This window comes from Haliotis rubra, unplaced genomic scaffold (assembly GCF_003918875.1).
Source record: "Haliotis rubra isolate DU_JTF1 unplaced genomic scaffold, ASM391887v1 Scf99, whole genome shotgun sequence".
NCBI lineage: Eukaryota > Metazoa > Mollusca > Gastropoda > Lepetellida > Haliotidae > Haliotis > Haliotis rubra.
The window spans coordinates 1,147,434-1,167,268 of NW_025767734.1; the positions used below are offsets into that span (position 1 = coordinate 1,147,434).

The 19,835-nt window shown below is 40.4% G+C and overlaps 1 protein-coding gene across 1 annotated transcript; it reads left to right on the forward strand.

Annotated features, from left to right (window-relative positions):
- Nucleotides 1-687: 687 nt before the first annotated feature.
- LOC124265654 lies at nucleotides 688-13,078 on the forward strand. The gene is made up of 4 exons (XM_046700450.1): nucleotides 688-881; nucleotides 9,342-9,542; nucleotides 11,298-11,510; nucleotides 11,809-13,078. Exons 1-4 carry the CDS (start codon nucleotides 830-832, stop codon nucleotides 12,069-12,071), a joined length of 729 nt encoding a protein of 242 aa, XP_046556406.1. The 5' UTR covers nucleotides 688-829; the 3' UTR covers nucleotides 12,072-13,078.
- The last annotated feature ends 6,757 nt before the right edge of the window (nucleotides 13,079-19,835 follow it).

Here is a 19,835-nt window from a genome sequence, read left to right on the forward strand (position 1 = left end):
TAAAATATGGTACTTGTTGGTCCCTGCCTGGCGCTCGGCATTAATGGGTACAACAAGGACTGGTCGGCTCGGAGTCAGTATAATGTGTCTGAGTGGGGTATTCATGCTTCACTGCGGCATGGTTTCTCAGTGGGCTAGCACTATAAAACCATCTTCAGTCTGGGCTAGTACAAGCAGCCGCACATACACATACACACTCATGCACGTCGTCATATGAACGAAATATTCTCAAGCACGACGTTAAACCCAATTTCACCTCACCTCACCTTTACCTAACAGAGACAGGTTAGTGACCAATCATAAAATTCTGACAAGTTTAAACTGAAATGTAGAACTTCTTCCCTTACTGCACTGTCGATAAGAATTCGTAATCAATATTTGATGTCTCGACACACTTTATTAACACACGAGGCACAAACTACTCGAAACCTAAAATGTAAAATCAAGTCACTCTTTGCCGAACTAGTCTTTAATGCCTTCTAATGTGTTTTAAGTTTGACGTACATTATGGTTCTGAAGTATTTTGGCAAAGTCCTCTATTATTCTACTATAATGCAGGTTCTCCAGAACTTCAATACAGCATTTCCACTAAAAGGATGAACATTTACATGGAGTGTTTAATCGATGAGGTTAAAATCGAAACTTATGCTCGAAAAGATTACATTATTTGATAAGGCGGGTCGTGAAAAATATTGATTTCTCTTACACGTATCAAGTGGGTCAGAAATAATCGAAACTCTCAAGGATGTTTGATTGTTTACGTCTAACGTCTGACAAGTTGCAGTCTCTAAGTTTGAAGCACTCGGAGGTTTTCTAGAGCTGCAGCGGGATGTCACCTTACATGGCTGGACTGTTCATACTCTTCTCTCGCCTCTCTGAAGGTAAGACGGGGGTTTATGTAAGCATATGAGTGAAATGAAAATATTTCTCAACGCCTTTCTTTACATTGAGCAATGAAGCGAAACTTTCTACAATTGCATACAGTAGGCGTAATTGATAACTAAAGTTTTTAGCTTCAACAAAACAAGTAAAGGCATTTTCTAGTCACTTTCCGTACTTTCACAAACCCAACGTGTGAGAGTGGTATGTACCGGGCAGGACATCTTTACGCTTTCCACGAACGCTTGGTGTTGTCGCATTAATATTTTTTCGATAGCTGATTTGGATTTTACGCTTGATCGAGACTGTTTGTTCACTGGCATTCATATTTTTATAAAAAATCTTTCACAGCGTGAAAAGTCAGATTTCGATTTTTCATTTCGATTTCGAATCTTGCAGATGCCGTTGTTCCCACTTTCTGCTCGAAACCCATGGATAAAGAATTTAAATATTGCAAGAAAACTGAAAACTTTTAAGTTTACTGGATTTGAGGAAGGATCCCATGATATAACACCCTGATAAATATTTGCTTTGCCAGTGTCTCTTTAAGGCTTTTCGTGTCTTTAGGCCTATAAACTGCTGTGGATAGTTGATAAGAGACTGCCAGGTTAAGTTTATTTTGGTTAACAATCTATAAATCGAGAACAATGATTAGGGGAATATTTTGCTTAATTATCAAGCTTTATACACAAGCCAGGGGAAGGTTGTGATTTCAACACTGCAAAACAATTGACCAGAGATGTTGTCAGAATTCTGCGTACACATTAGGCCTAAAATAGACTCGCGAATTATCCTAAACATATATTTAGTCTTCTACGACAAAACATGTTGACCAATTTGACTATCTCTTAAAAGAACACACAACGCTTGTGTGTGTGTTAATTATTCAGCGTCGGTCAGGAAACAAATCACCGTTATTTTATGACGGAGCACGTAAGTCCTGCGTTGACAATCCTGTACTGACGGTGATGGGGCTCTAAGCTGTCTGCAAATAATCGCGTCTGGACCAGGCAATCCAGTGATCAACATCATGAGCAACGATGTAAATTCTGAAACGGTGACAACCACGTCGGCGAGCCTGACCACCCGCCTCTCACGACAAGCACGGGTTTCTGACAGTGTGCGAAATAGTTCCTAAATTTTGATAGCCACAAAATAATTCACTACAGTAGCCCGACATTTGAATGTAGAAACTAAGCAAAAGATTACAAAATAGATGAGAATAGATATTGTTGGCGTGACACGGGTTTCATCGTTAAGCTGCAAAATGATGAACATTTCTATCAGGCCATTATCTTGCACGATTTGAAAGTGCATTATACAACAAGTCGGAGAGAGTGATACATTTACGAAATGACCCCATGAAAATTCACAAGCCAGACGGGCCAGTGACTGTGGAGTTATGCTGGCCCGACTGGATTTTTACTAGCCACGGGCTATCGGGCCAGTGGCTATTTTGCACACTGGTTGCTGAAGATCAATATCAAACCCGTTTTTTACAGGTTTAATCACTTCGTGATAAACTTGAGCCAGAGAGAACAGTTTCACTTCCTTAGTGATGTAAATATTCCCAAAAGTGACATAATTGACATGTACTTAACCATTTATGATTTCACCACCAAATCGACAACAAAACGTATGCCCAGCTTTGTTAAGCTGACTACAGACATCCTCACTGTTAAACAATAACCCCGTACCAATGGAAGCTGTATTTTTAGTTACATAGTCATATGAATACATTAAACACCGTCACCTGATAACAGTAAAACCTCATATGTCTCCAAATATAATGAGGTGAGGTGAGGTGAAATTGGGTTAAACGTCGTGCTTGAGAATATTTCGCTCATATGACGACGTGCATGCGTGTGTGTAAGTGTATGTGCGGCTGCTTGTACTAGCCCAGACTGAAGCTGGTTTTATAGTGCTAGCCCACTGAGATACCATGCCGCAGTGAAGCAGAAATACCCCACTCAGACACATCGAACCCGCGACCTTCCGCTCTCCGGGCGGACGCTCTAACCACTACACCACGGAGGCGGTCCCAAATATAATGAGACAAGCTATCCTACTACACCACCATAGGTAGTAAACAGATGCACGCGCACGCACACGCGCACGCACACGCACATGCACAGACGACGACGACGACGACAGGGTCATAAGGATAGACGATCGTCAGTTATTGGAGGCTCTAATGTGACATAATCACGCGATGATCGAGTCTCCGATATTTTACCACAAACACCTACGCAAATCAGCAGGTTGAACTCGGAGGGAGAAGGATCGCCATTGCATGGACCGTTTGGTAAGACATGGCTGGATCCTGAGAACATGAATAAAGATCCGAGAAGAGATCCTTCTTCGTGACACAGGCGGGCGTATTCGGGTCTGATGGCAAGGATTCACGACATGCACGTCTAACACTCGTCCGACAGTCCCCTCGGGGGGTGATGGCGTTGGTGATGGTGTGGGGTTACCTGTCCCTTGTCAGGGAGCAGTGGAATCTGCTGGGCTGAAGGGAACACGCGTCAAATTTGAATCCAGTCGTTGCATTGTATAGCCACCGCTGGCTGTCACCAGACAACTCCACATAGTCGATACTGCGAGATCACAACAATTGTTTTTGTTTTGTAATCTGTCTATACAGATTATTATGTCCGCCACATTTATGATTTCATTCGCAAAGAGAACAAATTCTAACATATTCTAAATTACAGAATTTATATATGCCTTTGGACAGCAGAAAACGTTCATGACGTGCATATACCCGCTTTGCAATAAGACGAAATTAGTAGGGTTAACCCTTAACACACGTCACACACTGACACTGATTTACCGTTCAGACATAAAACCATCAATGGCATCCTCAGAAATATCATTGTTAGACAGTTTATCATGAAGCATCAAATGCCTTTGGAGCAATAAAGCACTGCCTCTTGGAAAATCTCCATTAACAGAATATTATTTCTCAGCCCGCATAACTATCGTTGGGTACATTTCGTGAAACACATTTCTGGTTTCCCCCGCCCTGATATTGCAGGAATATTACTAAAAGCGGCGTAAAACCAAACTCACTCACTCATAACTATCGTTTTAATTAGCATTAAGTACTGTGCCTTGTGGATATATTTTCCACGAACGCCTAACAGGCGCATATCTAGGTAGGTGTTTGTTTTCATTGCGTTATCATTTTTATGCAAACGATTATGATATAATGCATTTCGTTTTTAGCACTCTGTGCATTTCCGTGAACTATACGAATACTTCATCGGCATACCTCGGAAACGTAACCTATTGCTTAAACAGTGTAGTTTCAATATGTTTCTTATGAATTTCATTTCAAATGAATTGTTACACATTCATTATCGCACAAATCGGGCTGCTTAATGGCGAGTGAGCTCCGTGTGACGTCACATCGGCAATAGTTCAGTGATATCGAGACGAGGCTGCTTAATGGCGAGTGAGCTCCGTGTGGACGTCACATCGGCAATAGTTCAGTCATATCGAGACGAGGCTGCTTAATAAAACACAATGTTATAAATGTGAAGCTATCACGAGCTTTTAGCTGAGTTGTTTGTTTCTTTAAACCACGTCTTCATCTTCCGGGGCGCTGTGAGGTAGTCTAGTGGTTAAAGCGTTCGCTCGTCACGCCGAAGACCCTGGTTCGATTCCTCACATGGGTACAATGTTTGAAGCCCATTTCTGGTGCCCCCCGCAGTGATATTGCTGGAATATTGCTAAAAGCGGCGTAAAACTAAACTCACTCACTCACTCATCTCTCAGGATTCGGAAACGAGTTAATCGTTCACCTTAGTCACTCTGCAAATAGAAAGCAAAGAACAGAGTTAGTTTTGTTTAAATACTTAATTTAATCATCGAAAGCAATTACGTATCTTCAGATATGCCATAATATTTTCTTCGGCTGTGTTTGATCGTAACCAATGCAATTTGAATTTTAAGAGATGATCTCAAGATAAGATCATGCTTTATATCCTAAAAAGCAATGTTAGAACGCCATGACGCTTAGCAACGATTTCATCCAGTATCTCAAACATTGCCACAGCATTAAAGAAAAGCTGATTAGCTGCCCGAGATTACCAAATGCAAATTTATCGTATGATGGATCGTTAACTGAAACCTGGAGGTGGACATTTTGTACACTAACGTAACCAATGTATTTACATGTTCTTCCAGGATGATATTAAATTGCGACACTTTTCAATGCACCAAGCATTGATCGCCAACATATGTTTGATTAAAATTCAATATGCATCTGTGTTTTTTCATTACCTCTCAGCAGAAATCGATAAATTTTAACGGTTGCTAATAAATTTCCAACGGAGAAAAGATGCCGATGTTTACTAACATCCCGCCATACAAAAAGACCAACTGATTCAGTTAACACGCCTCGACCCGACTGATCAATCAGGCGCACTGAAATAATTGATAGTATTACTTTTTTTATTCAATGTTTACCAGACATTAATGACGGCAAATGCATGACACTGAGGTTCAATAGAATTACTTCGTTGAAACGTAAGATAGAACGATCCTGCTAAATACTTTCATCCAGGATGTTGAGTGAATGAATGAATGATCGAAAACCACTTTAACAGTACACAGTGATAAGTCTGTCCCGATAGACCAGTGACGATCCGAGTTAGAATATTGATCTTCAGTAACCCATACTTGTCCTAAGAGGCGACTAACGGGATTGGGTGGTCAGGCTCGCTGACTGAGTTGACACATGTCATCGTATCCCGACTGCGTAGATCGATGTTCATGCTGTTGATCACTGGACTGTCTGGTCCAGACTCGATTATTTACAGACTGCCGCTATATAGCTGGAATGCGGCGTAAAACTAAACTCACTCACTCACTCACTCACTCACTGTCCCGATAGGGTAAATCCCACATACAAGTAATGATACTGCACAGATCATATAATACCTTCATCGGCATACTTATTTATTTGCTGGTCTATAACGATGTCTTAGCGAATCACAAGTGAGTGAGTTAAAATTTAACGTCACATCGGCAATATTTCAGCCATATCGTGACGATGGCCAATCAGGAGCATGATGTGTTCAAGTATAAAAATATGCGAATGTGTTTGTTTGTTATTTAACAAAGCAATCAGCAATATTCAAGCCCGAAAACGACAGTTTATAAATAGTTGAATCTGAACAATCCAGTGATTAACACAATGAGCATCGAGCTATACAATTTGGAGACGATGGCGACGATGATATTACATGAATGAAATCTGAACGATACACTTCTGGTTCGTCACATATGTGTTTTCGACATGTACATGTGCTATTTGCAAATTATGGACGTAAAAGAGTGTTACTTTTTTAGATACATGTAAACATAGCCAATATGCTAGTGATGAGAACAGGTTGAAATCTCACAACTAATGATTGGTTCGTTACCAACGAGCAGTCATCGAAAACAATATTGTTAGCGTCATTTTACTGATTTTCCTGTTCAGGCTTTTAGTGCAGATAACGATAGAGAAAAAAACATGTGGTTTTCTGTTTTCTGTTTCATTTAAAAACCGCGCAACTTTCAATTCCAATGTAAAATGATGCAACTTGCTCCTTTAAAGTGATGACTAATGTATCATGAACATAAACTTCCCAGAGTCTTCCAGAAATACTGAGTCATGACTTTTCAGTAAGTGAAGTGAGTTTTGTAAGAATTCAACACGTTTTCAGACCCTGACAACTTCGAAGATATATGTTCCATCGTCAAGTGTTTCAAACACTAAAACAGTAGTTCCAAACTTTTTGTCTTCAATTATGAGAAAATGTGATCGATTGCTTGGTCATTTGGTCACTGCGACCGATCCTCGATTATTTCAATTAATCAGAACACCACTACACGATACGAAATCTTGCTTTAAACACATCCAATGTTTACAAGGAAAGGTGCCGAAAGTAATTTACGGACATCAAAGAAAAGCATATTACCCACAACGGAGTGTTGATGTGAACAGAAACCATATGCAACGGTAAACTTCGGCACTTCAGAAAATTGGCAGTGGGTTGTACTGGGAACTGAAGAAACTGCAACATATGCAGAGGAATATCGCAATTTGATTTGGGCGATACCCGTGAAGATCCCGGTTAGGAATTTGTCTTAAGCAACCCATGAGGCGGCTAACAGGATCGGGTGGTCTTGCTCGCTAACTTGATTTATGCCTGTCATCGAATCAAACTTTCACTGGATTGTCTGTTCTCGACTAGAATATTTTCAGCGTGAATATTGCTCTGCGTTCGGCGTTAAACAATAAACAAACAAGCAATTAAACTGACGCCAAAAATGTTAACTATAAGCATACGATGCATACATCTGGTAGGACGTGTCCTACCAATTCCACATTTTTACATTTCTAAATATAATGTAAAAAACGAAAGGCTGTGAGATTTTCACTTATCCACTCACCCGGAGGTTGGCACGAACACACAACATTCGACTCGACAAGCAAATAATGCGACGAGCTCAGTCTACAGGTTTGTTTAAGCCGAACATTCAGTGCGTGTTTAAATTTGCAACGTTGAGGAATCAATTCACTTCTTCGCTGTGTGCATGTTTTTTTCTCTTCACACCAAACGGAACTTGTTTCTGATGATTATCAAAAATGGATGTATTTTGCACTTACGTTATGTATATATTATATATATCCAAAGCCAGTAATTCATCAGGACTTTTCTGAAGGTAACGAAACATGTGAAACACATTACAAATGTTAACAAGAAGACAAAGTTATCAATATCCCCCGCAGTGGTAAAATACTCTTCATGAATACGTCGGCCAGTTATGACTGTGTCAAGTGTTACATTGTTCTTCACATTGATCTAACCAGAATATACATATGTAAACTTTTCATAAACTAGCATGCTTGTATCAACAATAAACTGTCTGAGTCTCCGGTAAGGAGCACTACCACCAATGTCAATCAAAGTAAAACTTGTTGCCATGAAAATGCAAAAAATATTTAACTCAGAAACCCCAAACTATCAAACGACATCAGTTCACAGCCAGATCTATCTATGTGCCAAATTTGGTGAAGAAACATTAAACGGTTTTAAAGTTCTTCACCGGAAAACAGGACTAATTTCAGTCGAAGTCAAACTTGTCGCCATGGAAACGCAAAAAAATATTTTATTCAGAAATCCCAAACAACCGAAGGGCATTAGTTCACTACCAGACCTATCTATGCGCAAAGAGTGTTGAAGACATATTAAACGGCTTTTATGATCTGCTCCGTAAAAACGCGTTGCTTGGGATAATAAGAGCATACACTTTCTGACTATCCAGTGTCGACCATGATTTTCATGTTTTAAAGAGTTTACTGCAAGAATTCAACTCTATGAATTTGAGAAACAAACACTGTCTTTTATGCAAATGTTGCAAGGGCAAATGTTATTGGAAGGGCAGGACATGCTTACCCTTTCCGAAAACACCTGGTGTCATCACTGCTGTTCCATTTAATTTGAAATATATTGTACGTCCATTGGATTCGGGGAATATCCAGGACTGGGGCATTCCCCTGGGCTAACGTTTCATATACTTCCCATCAAAAGTTTAAACTCACTTAAAACACCCACTATATGTTATGTATATACATATGGTTACATCGAAGATTGATTTCTCCACTAACATAGGGGAACCAACTGCAAACTGTATGCAGATGAACTGCACGAGGATCATGCATCAAATTGATGAAAAGCATTTGCATATATCGTGCATGTAAACCGCTGCGTTTCGATGTAAAGTTTTAAGTATTCGCCAATTTTCACTGATTTTTATAATTTACTGAACTCATGACAATAATCTTTTCAACGTTACGAATTTGCTTAACAATACATCAGTTCATGTGTAAACAGTACCCTTAAACCGTATGAAATATTTTGCAAAGTTTAGAACAGTTGCCTGAAGTAAGTGGCTACATTTACACTAGTGAGTCTAAACCTTTTATGGGAAGTATTTTTATAATGCAAAACAATGGAAATCTTGCCCCAAATCTATTATTGCGATTTGTCATGTAACCACAAAGGTCTCAAATAACACAATTTAGTGTAATCGTAGTTTGACATTCTATTATCATTCAGCCTATTAATTACAGACAATTAACAAGAAATATATTGATTAAACTTCCGAATTTATACACTTAATGCATTTACAATTTACTATCAATATGCGGTATGAACAAATTATCATATTTAGTATATTTAATGCATAAACATCAATACAAATTTTGATCAAATGGTTCAGTTCATATCATTGGTTTTTCAAACCATTGTTTTTACATTGAAACCATAAAATACCTTTCAGTGAATGTTAATTATTACCGATTTGCATGATATATATGACGTGAAAACGTCATTCGTAAAATATATTATGAATCTGTGATCTGACGAGGGTATGATGTTTTGAATGTGCATTCCTTACAGGTTTCGAGTTGAATGGCCTCACGGCGTCAGCGTCAACGGAATATTCGGCGACGTTTCTGGCTGAGAATGCTGTGGATGGAAATGTCACCACAGGATGGATGTCTTCAAAAACAGCGTCTTATTCTTACATTCTGGTCGATCTCCATGGTTACTATGTGGTCAACACCATCACCATCTTTGCTGGACCAACGTTTGACGAATGTTTGTACTCCCTTTACTGTTACCTTATGTACCTGTGTTTTGTTTGTTTGTTTGTTTGTTTGTTTGTTTAACTTCGCACTCTGCAATTGTCCAAGTATATATATGGAAGGTCGATAAATAATCGAGTGTGGACTAGTGTTGGGAATTGGTTGAAATCTCACTATTGATGATTGCTTCATTACCAACGAACAATCATCGACAAAAATTGGTTAGCGTCATTTTTCAGATTTTCCTATCCAGGTTGTTATTGCAGATAATATGTATAACATGATGCAACTTGCTACTTAAAAGTGATGACTAATATATCATGAACATAAACTTCCCGGAGTCTTCAATAAATATTCAGTCATGGTTTTTCAGTTAGTGAAGTGAGTTTTCTAAGAATTAAACACGTTTTCAGGCCCTGACAACTTCAACGATATGTTCCATTGTCAAGTATTTCAAAGACTAAACCAGTAGTTCCAAAATCGTTTATGTTCGATTATGAGAAAATGTGATCGATTGCTTGGTCGTTTGATCACTGCGACCAATCTTCGATTATTTAAATTAATTGGAACACACTAGTGTGGACCAGGCAATCCAGTGAGCATTGATATTCGCAATCGGGATACGATGACAAGCACCAACCACGTCAGTGAGGCTGATCACCCGATCCCATTTGGGTTGCTGGTGACCAGTTGTAATCTGGATTTTTGCTGGTCTTGTCTTTCATACATTAGCCGCATTGTCATCATATTCGAGATAGTGAATAGGTTGCTAAAGTTCCCGTTGAGGAGATGAACACTTTACTTGACGTTGCATGTGTCACGGCTGTCAAGGTATATCCTCACCTCTTCGCGGACGCCCTGCATCATAGTGCTTGTGACATGGTCGGAATCCTACAACGAAATTTTGCGTGATTGTTGGAGGATTTTGAGGCCTTAGTATTATCTTTAAATAATTTAGCATTGTGTTTAATTTAGCATTTAAGAAACCTAAAACAAGTAAGTTTCAATACAATAAACGGGATCCTTTAATGGACTTATGGGAAGATTCGGTCCGGTCTTTGTGTCTTGTGTCTTCAAAACGCAGCCATTTGCTACATAGACCAGTTGGCTTAGAGTGCACCAGAATCAACTGTCTGTGTGTTCGAATCCCGCATTCAGCCGATTTAGTGACAAACCCTATTCTCGTGTTCAACAGAGCGTACATGTTAATGTCTGAGTGCGGCGTTAAACAAACAAACATTTTGTATGTTTCACTTTGACCTTCCTCTAAAAGTTTAAAAAAGCCCTGTTTATGTAGAAACATAACGATAACGACCCACGGTATGTGTTTTCATGTATATTCACAAGAATGCTGACGACCTGTTTCGGGTTTGCCTATTTTCTTCATTTACTATTTCAGGAACGCACCATGTCGTCATTGACATCCTACCTAAACCGACCCAGTCATTAACTGATTCGAATTCACTCATCTTAATATCAAGTACTTGCTATTTTTGTTGTTTGTTTGTTGTTTAACGCTGCACTCAGAAATATTCCAGCTATATGCCGGCGGTCTGTAAATAATCGAGTCTGGACCAGACAATGCAGTGATCAACATCATGAACATCGATCAATGCAAATGGGGTACGATGACATGTGTGAACCACGTCAGCGACTCTGACCACTTGATCCCATTAGTCGCCTCTTACGTCAAGCATGGGTTGCTGAAAACTAATTCCAACCCGGATCATCGTTTCGGGTACCTGATATCATGTACTTGTTTTTGCAGCGCGACGTTCAGACAATGCTGCGGTGAAACTGCTCTTCTCCTCTGATCCGAGCTCACCCTACACGTGCAGCTGTGGTACCTCTCCCAGCAGCGTGCCGATGGGAAGTTCCTTCGTTATAACATGCACTTCCGGGTGTTCAGCCCGACATCTGATTGTTTCAAAGTCAGCCAGTTTGTCGTTTGCTGAAATATCTGTAAACGCATCACACATAGGTAAGATGACCATTTGACCTCTGTTTAATTGTTACAATGATGATCCAGATGGTCAGAGGGAAAGACGTTTGTCCATAAATGTATCATCGTCTGGAAATGTATTCCGTTTCCAGTGTTTGAGTCTGAAATCTAGTTGTTATATGCGCCAAAGAGAGAGACAGAGAGACAGAGAGAGAGAGAGAGAGACGAGAGAGAGAGATGTCAAATCTGAATGGGAACATTGATTATGCCAATGAACAGCAGTGTATTTTTGGTATTTTTATATCTTTACCTACACCAAAACAATTTCTCATTTCAGCAACTAACTACGTCCAAACACAGGGGCAAGTAGTGTCGACTCCATATGTAACAACAACGACGTCAACTGCTTCGGAATGTTCCGTGGTATGCTTTAACACACCTGGATGCAGAGCATTCTCTTTCAAAGGCAGCATCGGCGACTGTCAAGTGACCAAAGTCACCGGAGTGAATGTTGCTTCTGATTGGGTCACATATACTCCATCTCCCGACGATGTCCTCTTGCATTCTCAGTGTTCGATGCCTTTCCATGATTGCTGTTGATCACTAATACACATGCTGTATATTCAAGACTTAACACTGACATTGTGACATTCTGACGTCGTTGAGCATCAACATGTATAGACTCTGGGAACGAACCAGGGATAATTCAGGCTTGTTTTATAAAATATTTTGTTATATCATTACAATCAAATCTATTGTGAGCACTTCATCTCGACTCAAGACCTAGTTGTTTCGTAAGTTAATATTGGTTTACGACACATTCAGCAACCGTTCAGGCACATAATGACTACTGTAAATAATTGACCTTGAGCTCCCCAAACACCTGCATGACTGAATGAGCATTCGGGGCCTGACATCACATGAGACTGATCCCCCATGAAAGCCTCTATGTCATGCATGGCTCATTCTACCTGGATTCACCTCATGGCTTAGGAACATGATCATACTGCGAATATATACACACATGGAAAAAGGTATAGCAACAACCCGCGTTTTTATGGTATCAATATGTTACCATTAACCATAGCAAAGGAACTTATCCGAATTTTATTTAACTTACTATCTAAATAAATTGACCCCACGGAATAAATAAATAGCAAATCTAAACTCACAATTTACAAAAAATTGTAGTTTATTCAGAGATGCAAATATGACCAATATTGACTCATTTTGTAGTTCTGATAACTATGATGGTACGACGTTAATACGTGGGTCATCTTCTAGATACTGGCATACTATCCTCAATAAATCACAAAAGTATCAATAACTGAGCAAACTGTCAATATCTGGTGTAACCTCCGCCATCTACAATTATATATCTTTCATAACATTCCATTTCCTACCCACTGAATGTTTCAGCGACCCATAATGTCCCAGACATGCTGTATGGGAGTGAGGTCTGGCTTCCTCGTGGACCAAGGTAGAGTTGCTACCGCTTCTTGACCTAAAACATCCACAAACGACATATGCACGATGTGACCTAGCATTGACATCCTACTGGCAAACAAGGATAATTTGGACCGGCGCAGAGAACGCGTTTACGAGAAGTAGGCGGTGCATGGCAATGAGCAAACCTATTTGGCTTGTGAAAGGTAGAGCAGATGTAGGCTAGTGCACGTGCAGTACATGACGATGAAATTGCTTCCGCGCGTAGCTGCACAAACCTTGCTCATGACACTCTCACGTGGTCGGTGTAGCAAGTCGCGGACAACCTGGGGCCCCTTCGCTCACAATGGCAAGCGCCAGTGGGCGGCACTCATACATGCTAATACGGGTCAATTGTCAGGTCCGTGCTCAACCTATCCTTGTTTGCCAGTAGTGTTCGGAGGATGTTCAGTTAAATGTGGTACAACACCCTCGTCTGTAGTCGTGCTGTTTTGTACTCTGGGGATAACAACGGACGTGTGATGGGTCGTCTTGTTCTATACCCGGCGGTGTTTAGGCGACTTTGGACTGTTCTGTTGGCGATGACGTGGAAGCCACTTGTTTTTAACACGCCACTTTATATGAAGGGGTGAAGTCTTGTGATTCTGAGAAGGGCTGTATCCTCCCGATGAGTTGTCACTATGCGGTCGACCTGAACGCTGACGGCCCTTAGCGTCATTACTTCCCTGTTCTTTTCTGGCCAGTCGGCTGATAGTCGATGAATGACAATAGCATTTGGCATACCAATAATTTGCCATATTTCAGTAGTTGTCAGTTAAGGAGGCCCCATATTTGCTTATCAACAACGAAAACTATTGATTTTCTGAGTTATCGAACTGTAAGCAGAGTTTTCTTACACTTAACATTTGCTTAACGATGGGTACATGTATTGTACTTGATGCTCGCCTTTGATCACATCACGAGTATATCTAAAATCAATGTACGGTGCACCCGAAGGGTCAAATTAATCATACAAACAAACATAATTAGGCTATGAATATAAGTGGCTATATGATAATTAAAAATCGTATGTGTTGCGATACTTTGCTCCATGTGTATAATCTGTTTCAACATGCACAATCGACAACCAACCATTGATTTTCTGGCTGAGGAGTGGTACGCTTTTGTGTAGATAAAAGTTTCTTCATTTATTGAATATCACTCTAATGAGAACATTTTTAATTATTTCTCTAATACTTTAGGCAGCTCGTGCGCTTAACTGTTTGTACATTGATATTGTACATTCCGGCATCTCACCAACACGTATCCAGTTTGCGAAGAGATGAACGTTATAACTAGTACAAGGGTTGGACCCGATTAAAAGTCTACCTTATCGAGTCCGGTGCCATTAGTTTCCTTGTGATATTAACAAAAATCGTACTACAGTAACCATTTCTGAAAGCTGTACATTGGCGGATTGGTGGGGGTGGGGAATTTCCTTTGAAGGTAAATTTAAATGTTTTGCATTGGCGGAGCCGGGGCGGGGTTGTCAGGGGTTTCGGAACACACCACCCACCACCCACCGCCCACCTTTGAAAATTCCTCAGTCCGCTATTGCTGTATATTGTTTCAGCATGCTTTAGCCTTATGGATTTGTATTTGTTCGTATTACACTGTTGCCTACTGTTTGTTATTAAAAACTTTAAATCGTTTGTTTTGTTCTGTCTTTTGGGATAACATATCACATCAAGAAAATATTAGCCGCACCATTTGGCATCAAGGCACTGTCAACGACTAAGAAATACCACTGTATAAAATGATAGTGCTAATACCCCGTCATTGAATATATACCCGTGAGGATCCGGGGTAGAATTGGCAGACTTACGGGATCGGGTGGTCAGACTGGCTGACTTGGTTGACACATGTCATCGTGTCCCAATTTCGTAGATTCGATGCTCATGGATCACTGGATTGTCTGGTGGTCCAGACACGATTATTTACAGACCGCCGCCCTATAGCTGGCATATTGCTCAGTGCGGCGTTAAACAGACAACCAACCAACCAATCATTGACTGTATGAGCCTTGATCCCAGTTATTTTGGGGCGGTGGGGTAGCCTAGTGGTTAATGCGTTCGCTCGTCACGCCGAAGACCCGGGTTCGATTGCCAACATGGGTGCAATGTGTGAAGCCCATTTCTGGTGTCCCCCGCCGTTATATTGCTGGAATATTGCTAAAAGCGGCGTAAAAACAAACTCACTCACTCACTCACTCCCAGTTACTTTAGCATTACAAGCCCCTGTGGTTACACATACGCACAAATCCATAATTACATAAGGTCTCACTCGAAAGTAGGTTTTACAATACATGTGAAAAATGGCAAAATATCTTTGATATTGCAATTCCATGGCAACATATACTGAGTCAAAAAAGAAACTTCACAAAATGTACTTTGAAAATAATATTTCTCTGATGATACATCTATGTATCCTAAATGGGATCCCTATCTTTCGACTCTAGAAAAACGTTAGCAAAACCCACTCAAACCATCCATTCCTCGCGCAAATGACGTTAGTGCCAAATCAGGTTTTGCACGTGCAGTCGATCACGTGATATTCGCATCGAAGTTTTCTTCATATGCACGTGGTTGCAGTGGCCTCAAGAATTGAAAAAAACACTTTTAAACCACAGTTCTAACGGTACTTGAAATGCCACGATTGTCAAATGTGCAACGTGAACGCGCCGTTGGCGTGTTGCAAGCGGGAAGATCAGTTATTGACGTCGCAAGAGCAATGGGATGCAGACGTCGTACTGTGTATGACTTGCGAGGTCGTCTACAACAAACTGGCACCACTTCTGATCGCCCAAGGTCGGGTCGTCCACGTGTGACGTCACGAGTAGAAGACCGTCAAATCGTCCTACGTCATCTACGTGACAGATTTCTGCCGGCTACACGAACCAGGGCTGAGATGTTTAGAGGTCGACTGTCCTCACAGACCATTCGAAATCGGTTGCGGGCTGCCAGTCTCCATTCTCGACGTCCATATCGTGGGCCAATATTGACGCCGTTCCATCAACGTCAACGTCTGCTGTGTGCCCAACGTCACCTCCGATGGACCCAGAGAGACTGGAATCGAGTCGTCTTTAGCGATGAATCCAGGTTTACCCTCAGATTCGCGGACGGCAGGCATAGAGTCTGGAGACGACGTCGTGAACGGTATGCCCAATGCTGTGAACAGGAAGTTGACGGATTCGGGGGCGGAAGTTGCATGGTGTGGGGTGCTTTCTGTGGGAACAACCGTTCCCGACTTCTGGTCATCCATGGAAACCTCACAGCTGCTGCTTACCGCGACTAGGTGCTCACCCCTGAACTCGTTCCTTTCATGGCGGCTCATGGCCCAGGTATGCTCGGCCGCATACCGCGATGTTGACACGAAATTTCCTTCAAAACGCTGGAATCAACGTCATGGACAGGCCATCGAGGTCCCCTGACCTTAATCCAATAAAGCACGTTTGGGATGCACTTGGGAGAAGGCTTCGTGGTCTTAGGAACCAACCTCAGAATTTGCAGGAACTTGGCGCTGCTTTGCAAGAGCAATGGCGCAGAATCCCCAACTACGTGTTCACAGGCATCAGGCAGTCGATGAGGAGACGGTGTTTGGCAGTGGTGTATGCGCGGGGCGGCCATACACGATATTGAACTGAGAAATTTCGCATTTTTATTCTTGTGATTTGACATTCTGTATACCCATGTTTTGGAACGGCGGTGTACCCTAATGGAACTGATTATGGCACTGTCAGTGCCACGAGTACATCACACAGATCTCAGTAATAAAAAATAATAATAATTTAACCGTCTTACCATCTCTTGTTCTTTTATAGTGCCCTGAAGAAAGAATGTGAAGTTTCTTTTTTGACTCAGTATATTTTCAAAAAATATAGAAGATGTACAAAAGATACTAAATTGATTGACTTCCAGTTTAAATTTATCCACAATATTGTCTATACAAAAAAAGAATTATTGAGAATGAAATTAGTAGATGATGAGCTTTGCTCATTTTGCAATTTAATGTAAGAAAATTTGATACATGTTTATTGGGAAGGTGAATGTGTGAATACGTTTGGTTGAAACTCAAAGAATATATTGAAGATAAATCAATGACAAAATATACAGTCTTAATTGGCGGAAATAATACCGACGTTATGAACCCTATACTTCTTGCCAGTAAAAAATACATCCATGTATCAAGTTTTAAAAAAGATAAGTTATCACTGGATTCATTTGTAACAGTATTGAGTATATTTTCAAGATAGAAAAGTTTATTGCCACTAAAAATCAAAAACATATTACAATTTGACAGGAAATGGTCATACCTATTGCACACATTCCCAGCTTAATACTAATGAAGATTCGAGTATGTGTAATGCCAACCCATATGAACTTCTGGGTTTTTTTGTGTTCAAGTTTTGTTGCATCATGTACTTTGTATATTTGTATCTACTGAATTTGAATGAATTAAAAAAAAAAGGTTTTACAATACACATTTTAAACATTACAGTATTATTTCAATTACAATTTTTACGTCTCATTCTACAATCTATAACAATATTATTTACAATTTAAAACATGAGCTGCAACAAAATCATTTACAATTTAGAAACATAATACCAAGCAATTAGTTATGCACGTATTTATTTACAGAGTGAGCGAGTTTTACGCCACTTTTAGCAGTAATCCAGCAACATCCCCTCGGGGGACACCAGAAGTAGGCTTCACACATTGTACCCATGTGGGGAATCGAACCTGGGTCTATGGCGTGACGAGCGAACCCTTTAACCACTAGGCTACCCCATCGCCCCTATACATGCCAGCTGACACGGTTAAACGAATCTTGTGAATTTACTTTTTATCTGTTGCATCTCAAAAAGGTTTTACATCTCAAACAGGAAAGATTACAAGGGCAGTTATAGGTAAGTAACTATTTCAGTAAACGCTCATTGTCTTTATTGTTTCCAGGAGGAGTATGTTTTATCTGTGTATACTTTGGCTGCTTCGCCCGCTCTGCACTGAGTTTTTTTCATCAAATTACCACCTTATTTGGATAAGGTAATCCATTATTGATACAGTTCATTGTGCAACAACGCTCGCATCAGTCGTTGTCAAGAAAACATTAACATTAGATAACATGACGATTTTATGAGAGGTGCCGTATCAATAATTCATTATGTGATCTATCGAACACACGTTCGTGATCTGTCGATATAATTGGATGTGATCAGATTCTGACGGATACTTGTTTTCTTCTGCAAAGAGTAACATTGAATCTATTAAGATCGTGCTAGCTCGATTATAGGATATGCCGCCATTACATGAACATTTGTAAAAAAGGTTCTGTGATTGAAAATGCAGAACGCTTCTAAATTTACAATAAAACAAATCTTGTATGTCAATAAGAAATATTGAAGTAAACTTACCCACGGCAAGCTGGGTACATTGTTTGTTTTAGCTGACGTTGCGAACATCAAGGTAGCTACTGTTGATGACAAATATTTGCTACTTTAGGACAGAACATTTACAGTGACCTTTTGGGCAGGCCCACAAAAACGATGACAATACTGTTTATTTTCGATACTACCCGTGAAGATCTTGGCTCGAAATGGTCTCCAGTAAACCAAGATGTCCCAAGAGGCGAGTAACGGGTAGTCAGACACGTTGCTACATGTCTTCGTATACCAACTGCGTTGACAGATGCTCATAATGTCAATCACTGGATTGTGTGGTCCAGACTGACGTCATAAGGCAGAACTACTATTGAGTGCGACTCAAGAGAAACGATATCTTCACCAACACCGAGATGGAAGAGAGCTTACCAACGACGTCGAAACGAAAGTTTTGAATAGAACTGAGTTCAACTAGTCGACAGATGTTGTGGCGAAAAGGTTATAACGTAGAGAGACAATTACGACACACGGAGATCTGACTTGATGGTGGTTCTGGAGATGTGACAGCAATTCAGTAGATGGAATTCTTCAAAGTGACCATCATCCGATTATCAAGCGACAGAGTAAGTTATTCCAACGCCATACCACACACTAAACACGTTTGGCCACTTTGGCGTTTAAATTAAAGCCTTGCCATATCTCCGGATCTCAAGTCGATACACAATCTGTAGTTTGGACTCGATAGACGTGTACGTCAACTTCAGGATACGCCAGACACTGGGACAACCGTCGACCGCGTTGCAGGAAGAATGGAGAAGAATTTCATTGGAAAGAATACGTTGACTTATTCAGTCAGAGCCAAGGAGCTGTGATAACAGCCCAGGGTGGTCACGCCAGGATCTGCTCGGAACGCCCCCTCGTGGACGTACATGTGCTGTAACAGGACACACAATATTGTCATCTTGTCGACTGAAAATAATGTACATGATTATTTGTTGGTGTTTATCCAGGCGTTTCTGCTGTGACGTTTCCTTATTCAATCCATAGACATTATCTTTACTCCAATCCCTTTATTTTGTGAATGGACATCAAATCGCCAAAGTGATTAGCGTCCCTGCCTGAAATCTATTATCACAGGTTGAAATCCCAAGTGTTCTCTTGTTATGTTTTTTGTTGTCCGAACACACACCGTACCTGTTGGTTTCACCTGATAGTATAAGACGTACTTATTGCTCAAAGTAATTTATGATTAGACAGTCTCTTCAAATGATTAACCGGTTTCACCATATTGTATAAGGTGTACTTATTACTAGAAGTAATAAATTATTTAAGATTAGACAGTCTCCTCTAATGATTCAACAGGTTTCACTAGATTGTATAAGATGTACATAAATGTATTACTGAACGAATTATGATTAGATAATCTAATCAAATGAATAAACAGGTTTCACCAGGTTGTATAAGAGGTACGTATTACTAAAATTATGATAAGATAATCT

Bases quoted from the DNA above. Each gene is read 5' to 3' on its own strand.
- LOC124265654 (XM_046700450.1), top strand. From the start codon at position 830: ATGTCACCTTACATGGCTGGACTGTTCATACTCTTCTCTCGCCTCTCT. The intron at 9,543-11,297 runs GTTTGTACTCCC...TTGTTTTTGCAG, and splicing joins TGGACCAACGTTTGACGAAT to CGCGACGTTCAGACAATGCT. The intron at 11,511-11,808 runs GTAAGATGACCA...TTCTCATTTCAG, and splicing joins TGTAAACGCATCACACATAG to CAACTAACTACGTCCAAACA.